General features: G+C 46.4%; 2 protein-coding genes across 26 annotated transcripts in view; one reads left to right on the top strand and one right to left on the bottom strand.

Annotated features, from left to right (window-relative positions):
* The window catches only part of B3GALNT1 (beta-1,3-N-acetylgalactosaminyltransferase 1 (globoside blood group)), a 52257-nt gene that overhangs the window by 28523 nt on the left and 6635 nt on the right, over nucleotides 1-17099 (top strand). For 3 of the 25 annotated variants that reach the window (XM_043492380.1, XM_043492383.1, XM_043492378.1), the window contains 2 exons: nucleotides 14059-14203; nucleotides 16064-16134. The gene's annotated coding sequence lies outside the window, so the exon portion shown is untranslated. Of the gene's footprint in view, nucleotides 1-2215; nucleotides 2239-7264; nucleotides 7434-9694; nucleotides 11054-11843; nucleotides 12605-12852; nucleotides 12944-13105; nucleotides 13244-14038; nucleotides 14208-16063; nucleotides 16163-16477; nucleotides 16617-17099 lie in introns of those variants that run through there. The other 22 variants (XM_043492388.1, XM_043492393.1, XM_043492392.1 and 19 more) reach the window with 22 other exon arrangements.
* Nucleotides 882-2953, bottom strand: ARL14 (ADP ribosylation factor like GTPase 14). The gene has a single exon (XM_043492400.1). It carries the CDS (start codon nucleotides 2696-2698, stop codon nucleotides 2111-2113), a length of 588 nt encoding a protein of 195 aa, XP_043348335.1. The 5' UTR covers nucleotides 2699-2953; the 3' UTR covers nucleotides 882-2110.

The raw sequence follows: 17099 nt of genomic DNA, 5'->3' as shown, positions 1-17099 counted from the left end.
TTTGTCCATGCTTTTCCAAAAACTGGAGAGAGAAACGTCATTGGTACTAGGAAGTTCATTTACAATGTTGAAGTAAACTGCCCACTAACTCTCAAGGCACAGAACTCAGCAGAACTCTGTTTGTAGTCACTGAAGTTGTGGGAGAGTACACAAACTTGATTGGGATCAAGGATTCTCAGATAGCAAAAAAAAAAAAATCAAAACAAAAAAACCCCTATATACTGCTGTTTGTCTGTATTTAAGTACAGGTTAAAAAACTTGCAGGTTGAAAAACTTGACATTTGAGATTGTCCAGTGCATTCTGTCCTTTGCACTGAAGTCTTGCCAGCAGATCAGATGTAATGTTGTACACTTCTATTCGTAATGTCAACCGTGATTCAAATTTAAGTATTGTCTAAAAAAGTGGAGTTGCTTCTGCTTGAATAAAAATTTATCTGCACAAGTGATTCACTCTGCACTAAAGCACTTAGTTCCTCTAAAATGGCAGTCATGTCCTCCACTTCGATTTCTCGAGCAACAAACCCCACATGATGTAGTACTCCACATGATGGCAGAGTTAATCTATGGCTTTAAACCAATTATTCCATCTTGTTACAACCAGTTCTAAATGTTGGGCTTTCAACTCCATGGTCGATAAGGTAGTGTCTGAAATGAGTGTCTGAGTGGGGAACAGCTTTTTTATTAGTGCACACAGATGGTCCACTTCTGTATACAAATGGCATCAGCACTTGCCTGGTAAAGCTTTAATGTGTGCCCAGCAGGTCACATGAATACAGCTGGTTAAAATGCCACTGAAACCGTCTTTGAATGACTTTTGCATATGCTTTGCATTATCTGTCACATAAACCACTGCATTTGAAAAGTCAATTTCATATTGTACAAGGGTCTTTATAACAGCTTGTATTTCAGAAGATTTCCCAGCTGCTGCCAAGCTCATAGAAACAGTGCAGCTGTGTGTTGGGAGAGAGGCCAGGAACCAGCTGTGCGCAGGGCAGATGAGCAGGGGAGAGGAGCTGTGGATGCTGCTGAGAAAAGGTGCAAGTGCTCTCCATTGTGCAGCATGACAAGGGAGTCCAAGTGCCTTGCCTGTCCAGGAGAAGGAAGCTCCACGGTGGTATTGCTGAGCCCAGGCCTGTGTGAGGAGGGGAGAAGTTGGTAGCGAGTCTCATACAAAAGCCAGCCCCCAACCTCTGCCCTGCGCCCTGGGGAGTAGTCAGCAGATATAAACCCTGGCAGAAATCTGGAGGGGGCATGTGACCCGCATGCCCTCTCCCCATGCTTTGCCTCTGGAATTGGCAATTCTGGAAATGAAAGGTAATTTTGGGAAAAAACACAGCAATATTGGCAATATCTGGAAAACACCAGCCCTAATCATGATTGAAAATGATATAAAATACACACAAACCCCACAAAAAACAGAATCAGCTTGGTCTGATCATTCTATGGGTTTGAGGGTCTGATCCTGCTCTAACTGAAATCAGTGTGAACAGGACTGGTTCCTGAGAAAGCAGTAATGTGAATGCTTCTGTTCCAAGTACACAGTTTCTCTTGTATATAATTGAAAGGAGAAAGCCTTTATCTTTTAAGTATTGGTAAAATGATATAATAGTTAAAAATAAATTAGCTATCAAAATTACTTTCTTGTGTAATAATTTATATATGCCTGTATAATAAACATATTGACAAAGCACTTACAAATACAGTATGTTAAGTAATATGAAATAATGGTTTTTTACTTTTCCTTTGCTTGCTCAATGACCCATTTATCTCAGCTCTTGTACATTTTGTGTAATTAAACAAGCATAAATAAAACGACTGTAGAACATTTAAAATGTTTAAATGCACCTTTTTAGTATTACATCATGCAGTTTAACATAGCCAAATATCTGGACTTAGGCTACAAATATGTCATTTAATTAAAATACTATGAAACAGTAGCTCTGAAAGAGTATGCAAATGTAACAACATAGTAATTTAGCTTGCTCTGACTACATTTTGCTATATAATAGTCTTTTAAAAGTCCTGCAGAGTCAAATCTTCCAATATGCAGATTTAATTCCCATAATAAACTCTCCATGTTAGCTTTCCCCAGATGGGATAATGAAGACTCTTACAACTTTTCATCTTGCTTGAAAATTGTAAAAGCTTCTTCTCTGGATTTTTTCCAGTTTTTTGCAAATGCTGCTATTCTCTGGAATGCTTCTGGCAGACCTTCCCCAGTGATGGCACAACAAGGCTGTACATACCAATTTCTATCACTGCAATGTTTCTGCATGTTGAATTTCCTGGTTATTTCCTCAGCATTCAAAGCTCCAGGAAGATCCTGCTTGTTAGCTAGCAAAACAACAGGCACATTCTTTACAAATTCATTCTTTAAGATGAGTTCAAATTCTTTCTTTGAATCTTCCAGACGTTGCTTATCAGTGCTGTCCACAACGTACACCAGGCCATCGGCATTTTCAAAGTAATTGCACCAAAATGTCCTCATTTTATGTTGCCCTCCAACGTCCCAGATTGTTATAGCAATATTTTGCTCTGTTTCAATCATTTCCACGTTAAAACCGATTGTTGGGAGTGTTAGGAAAACATCATTAAACTTTAACTTGTACAATAGTGTAGATTTCCCGGCTGAATCGAGTCCCAGCATTAATATCTTAGCTGGTTTGACTTTGCAGTGTTTGGAACTCAGCAGACCCATTCTTGCTGTAATTATCTGTATTATGTCTTAAAGATGTTATTTCTTCTATCAGGGTGATTTTTGTCAGAAAGCCCTTCTTTCTCCATGAGATGAAGCAAAAAGTAAAAGAAGAGGAAGTAGAAGAGGCTTTGTGCTATGAAGAATAAGCCTTTGTGTATTTATATAGAGTCCTTATCAACTTGATAATAGGCAAACAGTATTTTATGAAGGTATAATGTTCTCTGCCTAGCCTTTGGGTGGAGCAGACACGAGAATATACCAGGTTTCAGAGTAGCAGCCGTGTTAGTCTGTATTCGCAAAAAGAAAAGGAGTACTTGTGGCACCTTAGAGACTAACAAATTTATTAGAGCATAAGCTTTCGTGAGCTACAGCTCACTCCGATGAAGTGAGCTGTAGCTCACGAAAGCTTATGCTCTAATAAATTTGTTAGTCTCTAAGGTGCCACAAGTACTCCTTTTCTTTTTGAGAATATACCAATTAGTCATGAAGCCCAAAGGTTACAGTATTTCTGAACATGCTGAACAGTAGCAATGCCATACTTACGTAAAAAGCCTGCTCTTGTGGTGTATGGGCTATTTATACATTATAAGAGAGTATAAATACATATAACACTGAACAGGCAGTGGATTTGTAACAACACACAAGGCATGTGCTTGGAAATCACCAATTTTGGAGTTCTAATCCTGATTCACTGTGTGGCCATGAGAAAAATCACTTAACCATTCTTCCTCAACTTCCCTTTCTGTGAAACATGGATAATAATTTTTACTTACTTACCTCATGGGAGAGTGGGAGTGTTGTATGGATTTTTGACCATTACAAAAGTACAAGCTGACAAAGTTCCTAGTCTGAGCATGCAAACCCTCCTTACGTGAGTTGTTCCAGGGCCTAGAATAAGACATAACACAATGAGTGATAATCACAGACAATGAGGGCTGTAAGTACAACAAATACATTGATTAAATAGTTAATGTTTCTGTGGCACATTGAATGTTTTTGGTTTGATTTTCAACAGTGCTCAGCACTCACAACTCTCACTAATGTTAATAAGAGCCATAGCGCTTGGCAACTCAAAAGAAAAGCCATAAAGTGTTATTATCCATGATATTATTAATAGTTATTACAAGGAAAGCACTTTACAGAGGATTTTCAGGCCCTAACTGCACTGGCCTTTAAAATCAGTATGGATGTGTGTCAGCTCTTTTACACACTTTTTTTTTAGAAATTGGTTTCTATTATAATTTATCAGGCTATGTGGACCAATTCAAACCATAATAGTCTAAAGAAACATATTTTTAGTTCAGAGTAATTTGCTCCTCCTGCTTATTCATTACCTGAAGGCATCATCTTTGATTGTGACATCAGCATTGGTTGCTGAGGAAGTTATAGTCACAAACAGCAAATTTGTTATGTTTGTGTCTAATTGTTTATAAAGATGCTCTGCCTCTCAGAGCACCTACACCTACTTTATGATATAGCCCTTGATAAGATGCAAATTTGCTGGAAATCATAATCTTCTGTTTGTTTCTGTATAATCACGCCCACAGCAACAAGTTGTGATGTTACAGCAAATAAAGATTTTGTGTTTGCACCAATATGCTAGGCAATGGAACAAGGTGAGGGGAGGGGAGGGAAATCAAGAGAGACTAATTGTTTCTAAACAGTATGACACTCATAGTTTTCCAGAACTTTCTGTGGATCTACATAGGGATCAAACCTGGTATAAGTCTGATTGACTTCAGTGATCTTCCCTGGTGCTCTTTTTAAATGTCACAATAATTTAAAACTATATGGAACAGCCAGAAGTATTAGTAGTTAGGGTTACCATTTATCTCCACCTAAATACAATACATAATCTCTAGCTTTCTTTTACAAATGTTCAGTGTTTTCATTATTAGTGGAATTGGGACTCAACTGCAATCTCAAAACTGGACGGAGCCTATTTTCCAAATCTGGTTCAGATGCAGGCCAAGGTGACAGAAATCTCTCCAGAACAGTTCATGAGATTTTGGTGCTGTCAAATGTAAACCCAAATCCTAGCCAGGGGATATCTGCATGTTGACCAGCAGCCTATGTTCAAGCCAAACACACCTCCTTGGCCCAAGGCTAATTATTATTTACATAGAAAATTCCAAAGCTTGGGCTACACCCTTTTCAGATAACTCTGAGCCTGATCTTGTAATGTGCTGAGCACCCTTAGTTATGAACTCTGTTGTAGGTGTTAGGGTTCCCACTACCTTTCAGAAGGTGTCAACACCTGAGAGGATTAGGCCTATGTTTCCCTTTAGAATTATACAATTTTGTGGTGTGCTTTCAAATAAATAAAACTTTGATTCTCAGGTCCTAATAGACAAAGCAAGTCCTAGTTTTTCCTCATAATTTCTTTGAAATTATAGAGCCACTCAAGGTGATAGTCTTAAAATATTACATATGATTTAATTTATTTTGATTCATTAACATGAAAAGGAACTATCCGTTGCTCTAGACATAATTTTAACTACACTTGTTATTACAGCTCCTTTTATTATCATCCTTACTTCAGTAATTGTGCCAGACCCCTAACTGTCAATAGGCAGCCAAAATAAAGATTGAAAGAAATTGCTCCCTCTTCCACCACTAACTACTGTCATAATGACAGGTTTCAGAGTAGCAGCCGTGTTAGTCTGTATTCGCAAAAAGAAAAGGAGTACTTGTGGCACCTTAGAGACTAACAAATTTATTAAAGCATAAGCTTTCATGAGCTATAGCTCACTTCATCGGATGCATTCGATGAAGTGAGCTGTAGCTCACGAAAGCTTATGTTCTAATAAATTTGTTAGTCTCTAAGGTGCCACAAGTACTCCTTTTCTTTTTACTGTCATAATGCTCATCTGTCTTCATAACCTAGAGAGAGAGAGAGAATAGCAAAGCTTTGTAGGTGGGAAGTGAATTTAAAGTGAAGGGACCTTCATAGAAAACATCTAGTAAGCAGAGGAGAATTCACTAAAGCGCAGTGAGACAGAAATTTAGGCATGGCAATGCTAAGCATAGCTACTCCCAACTTTAGAATCATTGGGCCAGTGAAAGAGAATGACTCTATAGCCTGGCAGTCAGAGCACTTAGCCACCATATAGGAAATTCAGGAAGTGGTTTCCCTACTCCAATGACACTTTAATTATTTATCCACAGTGGAACAGCTTCAACACATCAAACTATCCCATAGTGCAATAATTAGGTCACTCCCCTAAGAGATGGCAGATCTCTGTTCAAATCTCTTTTCCCACTCAGATGGAGGGGAAACTTGAACAAGGGTGAATGCCCTAAAGTTATGGGCATCCTCTACATCACAGTTGTGTGGGTGAGCTTGTGTGCCGGGCCCAATCCCATAAGCAAGTGCCAAGGCTGCTTAGTATATTGGGCCCCAAAGCCAAGTTAGGTGAAGGAGTGCCTATCTTCCCCTGGTTGTCCATTGCACTGGAACTTAGGCATCCAGATTGATTCTGCAGTATGTATGTTCAGAGGCAAAAACGGAGGTACCTACAGGGTTTCTAAATACCAGTGGCGTCTGATGCTGAGATTTAAGCATCTAAGACAGTGGTGGGCAACCTGCGGCCCATCAAGGTAATCCGCTGGTGGGCCACGAGACAGTTTGTTTACATTGACTGTCCCTGAGGCACAGCCGCCCACAGCTCCCATTGGCTGGGAACAGCGGCTACTGGGAGCTGTGGGCGGCCGTGCTTGAGGGACAGTCAATGTAAACAAACTGTTTAGCCACTGATCTAGGGCCTTTTGTGAATGTAGCCTATAGCTCCTAAGCCACTTACGGCTTTTTAGGTCTATTTAATTGCCTTTAGCTATAAGCAACATTTATGAAAAGATGACAAGTACCCTGATGTTGTCCTTTTACCTACAGACGAGTCCAAGATGTAGTTTGGCTCTGAGCCAAATTTTCCCATAGTTTGAGGGTGTTTGTATTCAGATATTTGGTTAAGCCCATTAAACAGATAGCACTGTACAGAAAGAGATAGGAGCCAGTTGCAAAATTGTGATTCAGCTGTGAATCCAAGTGACTCAATATTTGGATCCGGGCCTTTGTTCAGACCTCTCTGGATTTTGATAATGGGATGCAATGTTTTTCTTCAAGACAGCAACACATTTTAGTATGTTAGTACTGTAACTTTGGGACTAAGCCTTCAAACACTTATCAGTCTCAGGAGTGCTGACTAACATGAGTAGTCAATTTGAAGTCAATGGGATACGGGTACATCCGATGAAGTGAGCTGTAGCTCACGAAAGCTTATGCTCTAATAAATTGGTTAGTCTCTAAGGTGCCACAAGTCCTCCTTTTCTTTTTGCGAATACAGACTAACACGGCTGCAACTCTGAAACCTGGGATACGGGTATTAAGTCACACCGGGAGGCTGGAATTAAAGTCAAGGGAGCGAGACAGGCGAGCAAGCACTATGGGATAGGTCCACACGGCAACACAGGCGTCTAGCGAGCCAATTAGGCATCTGCGTCCCACGCTTAAGTGCCACCGAGATTCTCAAATTCCCCATGTCGCTGCCGCCTAACTATATAGGCCGGCCGGGGAGAGGGTGACCCGCCACTCGGCCCCGCGACCCCGCGGCTAGCCTCCGCGGCTCCTCCCACCACGGCGGGCGGGGCCATGGGTGAGTCTGCGGCCTCGTCTCCCGGAAGTGGGAGGTTCACCCACCGCCCATGCGCGGGGCTGAGGCCTGCGAGCGGCCCGAAGGTAGGGCGCAGGCGTGTCAGTAGCGGCGAGGGCTCACCCGCCCTTGAGCGCGGGAGGCGGCTGGCGGGGGGCTCACCCGCCCTTGAGCGCGGGGGGCGGGGGGCTCACCCGCCCTTGAGCGCGGGAGGCGGCTGGCGGGGGGGGCTCACCCGCCCTTGAGCGCGGGAGGCGGCTGGCGGGGGGGGGCGGGGGGCTCACCCGCCCTTGAGCGCGGGAGGCGGCTGGCGGGGGGGCGGGGGGCTCACCCGCCCTTGAGCGCGGGAGGCGGCTGGCGGGGGGGCTCACCCGCCCTTGAGCGCGGGAGGCGGCTGGCGGGGGGCTCACCCGCCCTTGAGCGCGGGAGGCGGCTGGCGGGGGGGGGCTCACCCGCCCTTGAGCGCGGGAGGCGGCTGGCGGGGGGGGGCTCACCCGCCCTTGAGCGCGGGAGGCGGCTGGCGGGGGGGGGCTCACCCGCCCTTGAGCGCGGGAGGCGGCTGGCGGGGGGGGGCTCACCCGCCCTTGAGCGCGGGAGGCGGCTGGCGGGGGGGGCTCACCCGCCCTTGAGCGCGGGAGGCGGCTGGCGGGGGGGGGCTCACCCGCCCGTGAGCGCGGGAGGCGGCTGGCGGGGGGGGGCTCACCCGCCCTTGAGCGCGGGAGGCGGCTGGCGGGGGGGGGCTCACCCGCCCTTGAGCGCGGGAGGCGGCTGGCGGGGGGGGGCTCACCCGCCCTTGAGCGCGGGAGGCGGCTGGCGGGGGGGGCGGGGGGCTCACCCGCCCTTGAGCGCGGGAGGCGGCTGGCGGGGGGGGCGGGGGGCTCACCCGCCCTTGAGCGCGGGAGGCGGCTGGCGGGGGGGGCGGGGGGCTCACCCGCCCTTGAGCGCGGGAGGCGGCTGGCGGGGGGGGTGGGGGGCTCACCCGCCCTTGAGCGCGGGAGGCGGCTGGCGGGGGGGGCGGGGGGCTCACCCGCCCTTGAGCGCGGGAGGCGGCTGGCGGGGGGGCGGGGGGCTCACCCGCCCTTGAGCGCGGGAGGCGGCTGGCGGGGGGGCGGGGGGCTCACCCGCCCTTGAGCGCGGGAGGCGGCTGGCGGGGGGGCGGGGGGCTCACCCGCCCTTGAGCGTGGGGGGCGGGGGGCTCACCCGCCCTTGAGCGTGGGGGGCGGGGGGCTCACCCGCCCTTGAGCGCGGGAGGCGGCTGGTGGGGGGGCGGGGGGCTCACCCGCCCTTGAGCGCGGGGGGCGGCTGGCGGGGGGGGCGGGGGGCTCACCCGCCCTTGAGCGCGGGAGGCGGCTGGCGGGGGGGGCTCACCCGCCCTTGAGCGCGGGAGGCGGCTGGCGGGGGGGGCTCACCCGCCCTTGAGCGCGGGAGGCGGCTGGCGGGGGGGGCTCACCCGCCCTTGAGCGCGGGAGGCGGCTGGCGGGGGGGGCTCACCCGCCCTTGAGCGCGGGAGGCGGCTGGCGGGGGGGGCTCACCCGCCCTTGAGCGCGGGAGGCGGCTGGCGGGGGGGGCTCACCCGCCCTTGAGCGCGGGAGGCGGCTGGCGGGGGGGCGGGGGGCTCACCCGCCCTTGAGCGCGGGAGGCGGCTGGCGGGGGGCTCACCCGCCCTTGAGCGCGGGAGGCGGCTGGCGGGGGGCTCACCCGCCCTTGAGCGCGGGAGGCGGCTGGCGGGGGGCTCACCCGCCCTTGAGCGCGGAGGCGGCTGGCTGGGGTCTGGGGCTCACCCGCCCTTGAGCGCGGGAGGCGGCTGCGGGGGGCGGGGGGCTCACCCGCCTTGAAGCGCGTGGGAGGCGGCTGGCTGTCGGCGGGGGGCTCACCCGCCCTTGATCGCGGGAGGCGGCTGGCGGGGGTGTCACCCTCCCTTGAGCGCGGAGGCGGGGCTGACGGGGTGGGCTCACCCGCCCTTGAGCGCGGGAGGCGGCTGGCGGGGGGGCGGGGGGCTCACCCGCCCTTGAGCGCGGGAGGCGGCTGGCGGGACTTGGGAGCGCTGGGGAGGGTTGCGCCACCACCCCCGCTCCCATTATTGTGGTATCAGGACCGCTATTCCCTGGAAGGGTTACTGCGTATGCTCAGTAACGTCTGCCGAAGCCTCCCCTTACTGGCCCTCAGACCGGCTGCTGCTATGGAGGGGGGCTAAGGGGAGAGAAAGAGGGAGGGGGATGGGTGCAGCTTGCCCCGAGGGTGGAAGCAGGGCCGGCAGCTTTTCTTTTGCCGTCCGCGGCGGTAGTCTTCTTTCGCTGCTTGGGGCTGCAAAACCTGTAGAGCCGGCCCTGGGTGGAAGGAGGGGGCAGAGGGGCGGGAGCTGGGGGTAACAAAGGTGGACATGGGGTGGCAGGGAGGAGAGCCCTGCGGAGTGGTTTGAAGTTCCCATAGATGGGGTGAGCCACCTGCAGTGGTCGCCAGCGGGGCAGGTGCTCCTGGCTGGCTGTGCCGCCTTAGCACCTGTGCCCCAGATTAGTGGCCTTAGAAGTGTAGTATAGCCCTATGCCGACGTGTTGCAGCCTGAAATAAGGTACTGAGTGGCCAAAAAAAGTTGGTTCCCTGACACGACCATCACCCTAAAACTGGTCACAACTCTGCCTGGGTTCGTGTGAGGAGAACGCCTCCGCAGGCATAACATGACTGTAGTGAGCCTGACGGCAGTGTCAGCTTTGGCTTAACTACCATTCGGTGAGCCTATATGGGACTCCATTTCCTGTTACCCACTGATGAAGTGAGCTGTAGCTCATGAAAGCTTATGCTCAAATAAATTTGTTAGTCTCTACAGTGCCACAAGTACTCCTTTTCTTTTTGCGAATACAGACTAACACGGCCACTGTAAGTGTTACATCTTGCCATTTATTTTACTTTTAAATTTGTAATTTGTTTTTAAAATGCTATTTTATTACAAATTGCCCTTAGCACACCATCCCTTCTCTTGATTAACTCTATTCAGATGCATGTCATTGTTTACCTGTAACTAAGTTATGCCCCCCCTCTGCTGATGTAAGCAGAGTCAGGATGAGCTCTACCCTGACATCTGGTGGTGAGTCATGGTGGGTTGTGGAAAACCTAGGCACACCCACCCTACCTAGATGGTTACTGGCTGCTGTAGGAGCCCCAGTTTCTCTGTTACTGGGGCAGGAGTAAACTTGATTGTGAATCAAGGATAGTGGAACTGTACTCGGCCTTTTGTTGTGATGGAGGGACTCACCATCAACTAAGCAGTACTCGCTAGGCAAGGGTCTTGGGTTCCAAAACCCAGTAGAGAGAGAGGCTGGGGACAGGCATTAATGCTTGGTGGTATGGGCCCCCTGGTGAGGGCCTTACATGCCAATTGCAATTATTCCTCTCTCCATTGTGGAATATCAGAGCTAATTTTGATTCTATTAGGAATCTAATCTAGTTACAGGCTGCTGACTGAATTCACTTTGGGCTAATGGTGCACCAGCATTGAGGCTCCCCTACTACAGGCTGAAATCACAAAAGAGCTAAACTTACTAAGAGCTGAAATCACTGAGCGTTGTGTTAAGTAGCAGGGGGAGCCTGAAGATATATGGCGGAGCAGTTTGTGGGATGGTGAGCAGAGCAGCTTGTGGAGCATTGCAGTCTGTGGGATGCCTGAAGCAGCTCATGGGGGGCGGCTGGCACAGTGGAGTCCCATGGAGAGGTGAGGCAATCAGCTTTGGACCATGTAAGGTACCCCTTACCCCCCTCCACCCCCATCTCCACCCAGGTTGGGAGGCAAAACTCTGCAGATAAACTTTCAAACTCTAGGGCTGCCCTGACCAGGGACAGAGACTTTTGGGTCGTTGGACTTTTGGGACTTTGGATGATTTTGGTTTGCTGGACTCAAGAACCAAAGGGAAAGGACACGGCCCAATTTACTTGGGGTGGGGTTTTTGCTCATGGGTTGTGTTATGAATCCTGTTGGTGGTGTTTCCCCAACGTAATGCCACATTGTTTCTCTGTTATTAAAAGGCTTTTTGCTACACTCAGGCTCTGTGCTTGCAAGAGGGGAAGTATTGCCTCTTGGAGGCGTCCATTGGGGGTGGTATAGATTTGTCCCAGGTCACTGGGTGGGGGCTCGAGCTGGTTTTGCATTATGTTATTGGAATGGAATACTGAACCCGGCCCTTGTTGCTGCCAACTCTGACGGGCAGAAGGGTTACACTAGTAATAGCTCATCTTAAGTAATCGCTCTCCTTACAGTGATATGATAACACCCATTGTTTCATGTTCTCTGTGTATATAAATCATCTCCCCACTGTATTTTCCACTGAATGCATCTGATGAAGTGAGCTGTAGCTCATGAAAGCTTATGCTCAAATAAATTTGTTAGTCTCTAAGGTGCCACAAGTACTTCTTTTCTTTTTGCGAATACAGACTAACACGGCTGCTACTCTGAAAAATGTCATAACTCTAGTTTAACTTATTTTTTTCCTGTTCAAATGGTTTACCAATGTCAATGTAGCAGCAACATTGCAAAGTTCTTGTGTCTTTGTAATGCACTGTAGGTAATCATGACCTTTAAAAACAGGCATGCTGTGAACTACACCAGATCAAGATTACACTGCTGCAGCGTATCTTTACTAGGGGTTTTCATTGATGTATCTATCGTGGTGTATGAAACATAGGTCCAAAAACAGGCCTACTGAGTGATTAGACCCGATTAATATTTTATTGGAACTGCAACAGTATAGCTGTACCATAACAAAATGTTAGTGTGGGGAAAAATTAAGCTAAATAATGAATACTTTGAGATGAACAAATTGTCAACCAATGATTTCAAATTATAGTAACTTATCCTCCCTTAGCCAAAATTGCTTCGCATTACAAATGAAAATGGTTTATATATTTCCTATATATTTGACCATATAAATAAGACTGAATGTTTCCAGTGAATAATTGTCTTAGAGCAACTTCATATTACAGGTAAAAAATGTAAGGAGGGGAAAAAAAAAATTAGGGTTAAATCATGGTGCCTCCTGCAGTGAGGAAGGTGCTCCAGACTCGCCCTTCCTCATGCTGCTGCTAAAGGAAGAGGGAGGTCAGAGTTGTGCAGGGAAGTATGGGGTGCATAGGAGGGATCCAGACATGCCCTCCATATTTATTTTTCCTTCTAAAAAATAGGCCTGACTCCATGTTAGTTCCTGCATCCTCTCCCCAGCTTCTTAACTTGCAGGATCTCTGCTGATATCTGCTCTGGCATGGGGAGCAGGTAAGACCAACTTGCTAAACAGGCAGAGACTGGAGGCCCCTGACCTGGGGAAATGATGTTGGATAGTAAAGGGATTAACATGCAACATTGTCTTCGGTGATTGTGGTAATAATTATTGCCAACTAGCCAGAGGCAGTGGAGAGGGAGAGCTGGGTTATGGAGATGCTAAGAAATTGTATATTTAAAAAGAAAAACCAAAAAAACCCAAGCCCAAGGAAATTAACTGCCTAAAAACTTTGTTAATGCAGAATGAAGGTTGCCCAGTGCTGCTTCATGCCTTTCCAGAGTGCAGAAAGTAGCTAAACTTAAACCTCTAAAAACAGGAAGTACAAAGTTAAGGTATGTGGCACCCTTGCAATGTGACCATATCTTTCCTCCCTTTTAGTAATGCCCCAATAACACACATTGTTATCCTTTATCCTTAGAGATGCTGCAGCATATTTTGGGAATGCAGCACATGAACATTATATAACTAAGTCTAACTCTTTCTCTTTGCTCCAGCAAAACTTGGGCTTAGGTTCAGCTAAACAAACAGGAGCTACCCACACTTAAACACTGAGCTTGCCACACACAAACCATCCCAGACTGACAAAGCATGCAGAACTCAGTGCTGAAATGAGACCTGTTTGATCCCTCAAGGTACATACGTGCATCTCGTATCACAGACACATCTCTTCAATTCTATAAAGTTAAATCTAACATAGTTAATGGCAGCTGGAGTGCATGCAGATAAGTGCCGGAATTTGAATCTGTAGAACACGCACAAACAATGGCCCAGTCTCTGTCGTTCCTCATGTCTGCTTATTATGGCAGCACTGTTACTGAACCATTGCCAGTTGCTATTGCTAGCTCCATGGGGCAGCATTGTCAAATTTTATTCAAAACTGACATCACAAGGATGGGGAAAAGTGAGGAGCAGCAAATTCTGACAAGGACAACCCTCCTATTATAATTTGCTGCTTGACTGAGAGAAGTGAAGATAGCAAATTTTGCCTTGTGTCAGCTTTTGCTACATGTAGCAGTTTCTGACTCTGCTCTTGTGTTGCTGGCCCTTAGCTTTGGTATAGGGGTTGTATGCTCTCGAGCATTGGAGGGGTTAAATTTTAGAGTGGATGATGTTTCTGTGCTGGTATGCCATTGAAAGTTATGTGGTTGAACACAAGGTAGTTTTCAGGTTGCTAATATATAGAGAGACCAGTAGCTCTGTTTCAGCTTCTTCTTTCTCCTGAAGCAAACCTGTTCCATGTTGTTCCTTCGTAACTCTCTGAAGAGGGAAGGAGAGGAGTCGTCTCAGATGGCTGTGTAAACTTGATTGCAGGGTTGATAACATTTGTGGCTTCTGGATGGGGTGCATTTAAGCCAGGATAGGGTGTGAAGAGGAAACAAGTGAATGTTTGTGTAGATGCTCCTATTTTTGCATTTCTATTCCCTTAGGAGTTTTTCCCTTTTTTCAGAGGTTGGAGTTGGGGCCTCTTCATCCTCCATCACATCATTACCAAAAGCAGTGGAAGATCACTCCCATGCTAGGCCATGAACACTCTTCTCCTCCTCATCTGACAGTGGTGGTGACTCCAGTAATCTGGAATTAACATCACAATGGCAGGTTTGGGGATGTTTTCTATGTTCCACATATGTTTCTTGGACGAGCTAGTAGGGATCTACAGTCTAGCTCACTGTTGTGACTTAAACAAGCTTGTGATATTTGGTCTTTTTTTTTTTAAGATACTTAGGGTCATGTGATTACATGAGAATCTCTGCTGTCATTTAAAAAAAAGTTTCTAGCCCTTGTACTTGTGAACAAAAGCTCGAAAAGGCCCCAAAACTAGAAGGCAAACAGTACTGTAAACGTAATTTTTTTAAAAAATCTCATGATTTTTTGAATGCTTGGAGTTGCCAATACTGTTGTGCCAGTTTAAGGTGAGGGTCCAAATTGGTGTCATGATCACATAATGCTCAATATATCAATCCTATCCTGGAGCCCCCATTTTTATTTTTTTAGGAGAAGGCTACATGCATTTTCAGCATCCTGAATCTGGATCCAGGGTTGGATCAAGGCAGTGGTTTTATCACATGGAGGGCGAACATGTCACTGACATCCAACCATGATTGCGTACACACACTCCCTTTTTATTTCTTATAACTATATTAAATGATGCACATTGAATGTCAGTGACAAGCAGTTGCCCCTGAAGTGAAAGGGAACATCCGGCATATATCACACTTTATGAGGTGGGCAAGGAGAAATACCACATGAACTATAATGTCCATATAAGAGAAGACTGGATAATATCTTCCTGTAAATAGGAAGAGTGACTGAACTTCCCACGATGTAGTGAATCTTGGTAATTAGTTTGGTAATGCCATACCATTACTTATTAGCAGGAATCCCAGTTTTCTGTGGAAAACACCGACCCTCCCCAATACTCTGATAAAATCCCATAAATATCTGTGTCTTTCTGCAATTAAAGTGAAACACTGAACTTTAGTTTCCCTAGCCATAATATATACAGAAATCAGTTGAACACAATGTTTATCTGAGCCTCTGTTATCCAACTCGTTGTATTAACTGAACCACCAGCTGCCTGAGGCTGACTGCCCAAGCTCCCCATCTTAAAATAAGAGATAGAAAGCTCTTTGCCCATTCTTCTGATTATCAGAATTTTTGATTATCTGATTTGGCCCTGGTCTCAATTAGACTGGATAAATCATGGTTTCACTGTTTGTTTTTTTACAAAATGTAAAAACTAAAGAGTCTCTGTAAAAACTTCTTTTTTTTTTTTTTTTTTTTTTGGCAAACATATTTCTAGGATTCCTGCTTATTTGTAATAGCTCAAAACTGCACACATTCAAACTCGTTTGTTTGGGAATACCTAATCTCTTGTATGATGCAGATGGGCATATTTCATTTTTTTTTGAGTGCTTTCCAAGGATACCATTTCTAATCATATTGTAGTAGGGATTTTTGCACATCAAGCTTTGTTAACACTGCCACTGCTGTAGCGTAACTACCAGCACTCATTATGTTACTGATTACATTTTGTGCAATCCCATGTCAATTTTGGGAGACTACTGTGAGAGAATGGATCAGCTGGGTTGTGTGTGCATGTATCCATTTAAGATTGCTAGCTCATATCTTTTACTCTGTGCTGCTATCTTCCTCAGTTGTCACCTGCCAATTCTTACATTATCTGTAAAGCAACCAAGCTGTAGAAACAATGGATAGGGTTAGTCCTGCTCTCATTATAGTTGATGGCAAGACTCCCATTGACTGCAGTGAGAATAGAATCAGGCCTGTAGTCTGTATTCTGGAATGGGATTTGTATGTCATTTCTGTTGAATGGCTTTGCTGTGCACGGCAGTATGTTGCCCTGATGATAGCTTGAGTCAGATGCTGCTTAATAGTTTGTGATGTTAGGGAGTAAGCTTTTACTTTGTTTACTGACTAGTCTTTCCTTTCAGGATAAAACATGCGTGGCTATTCCTGTCCATATGAGGAGGAATTGCTAGTTGGATATGACATCCCCTCAGAGGTCTCCTGCTGTCTTCTGAGGCCCAGGAGTAAGGCCATCTTGTTAATAAACTTAACAGCATAAAAATGACTTTGGTAGCTCCCTTTTTCATCATAGTTTCCTCAGTTTGTTCTGCTTCTTGGTGAAAAATCTCATTGACTTCATTGGAGTTTTGAGTAAGGAGATCAGGATTCTTAGTGCTATCAGCTGCATTAGATTAATTTCATCTGCGGGGGGGGAGGGGGGCTGGGGTTTTTTTGGGGTGGGAAGGGTGGAAGTTGTAGGGTTTTTTGGTTTTAGGTCTGCAGTGGAATCCAGTATTTTCCTCCTTTCATAATGAAGTAAAAGATCTTAAATCTCTTAGATAGTGAAATCTAACAGCAACATACTTTGACATCAGCTCCAGGGCACCATCAGAAGAGAAATGTTTACAGAAACTCTTCTTGTGTAGAAGATGAATGAGGATGGAGGAATAATACAGAAAGCAGCAATATAGTTGCCAAGTAAACATTCTCTCTCTCTCTCTCTCTAGTGCTCTGAAACGTATTATACCAAAGTAATTTTTAATTAGAAAGTTAGACTGCTGTAATATGAAAGCAAAGTATACGTAGACAATTTCTAATTTGCAAAACTGGAGATTCAAAGTATCTTTCCATAACTCTTAGAATTTCTTTCAAAAATACTCATTATGCAAGTACCAAATAATGCACATAGAAGCACATGCTAAATTGCAGTGACACAGTTTTGTATGTGTTGAAGCCTCATGATATTGCATGCAGTTATTAGGATATTCTGGCTTGACCAGACTATCCTAAAAGTCATTGTAGAGGTGTATGTATTTACATAATAAGCTTGCAAACTTTTCTGGCACAAACCTTAAGGTTTGAACCTGATCTACTGTAGAATGAATCAGTCTTGCTCCCATTTAAGTCAATGATAAAGCTCTCTGGCAGGATTGGGTAGATTGTCCCTTTATGTAATTGGCT

The sequence above is a fragment of the Dermochelys coriacea genome, chromosome 9 (assembly GCF_009764565.3).
Source record: "Dermochelys coriacea isolate rDerCor1 chromosome 9, rDerCor1.pri.v4, whole genome shotgun sequence".
NCBI classification, from domain to species: Eukaryota; Metazoa; Chordata; order Testudines; family Dermochelyidae; genus Dermochelys; species Dermochelys coriacea.
The sequence above is the reverse complement of the archived record's forward strand: the minus strand, read 5'-3'. Positions and strand labels throughout refer to the sequence as shown.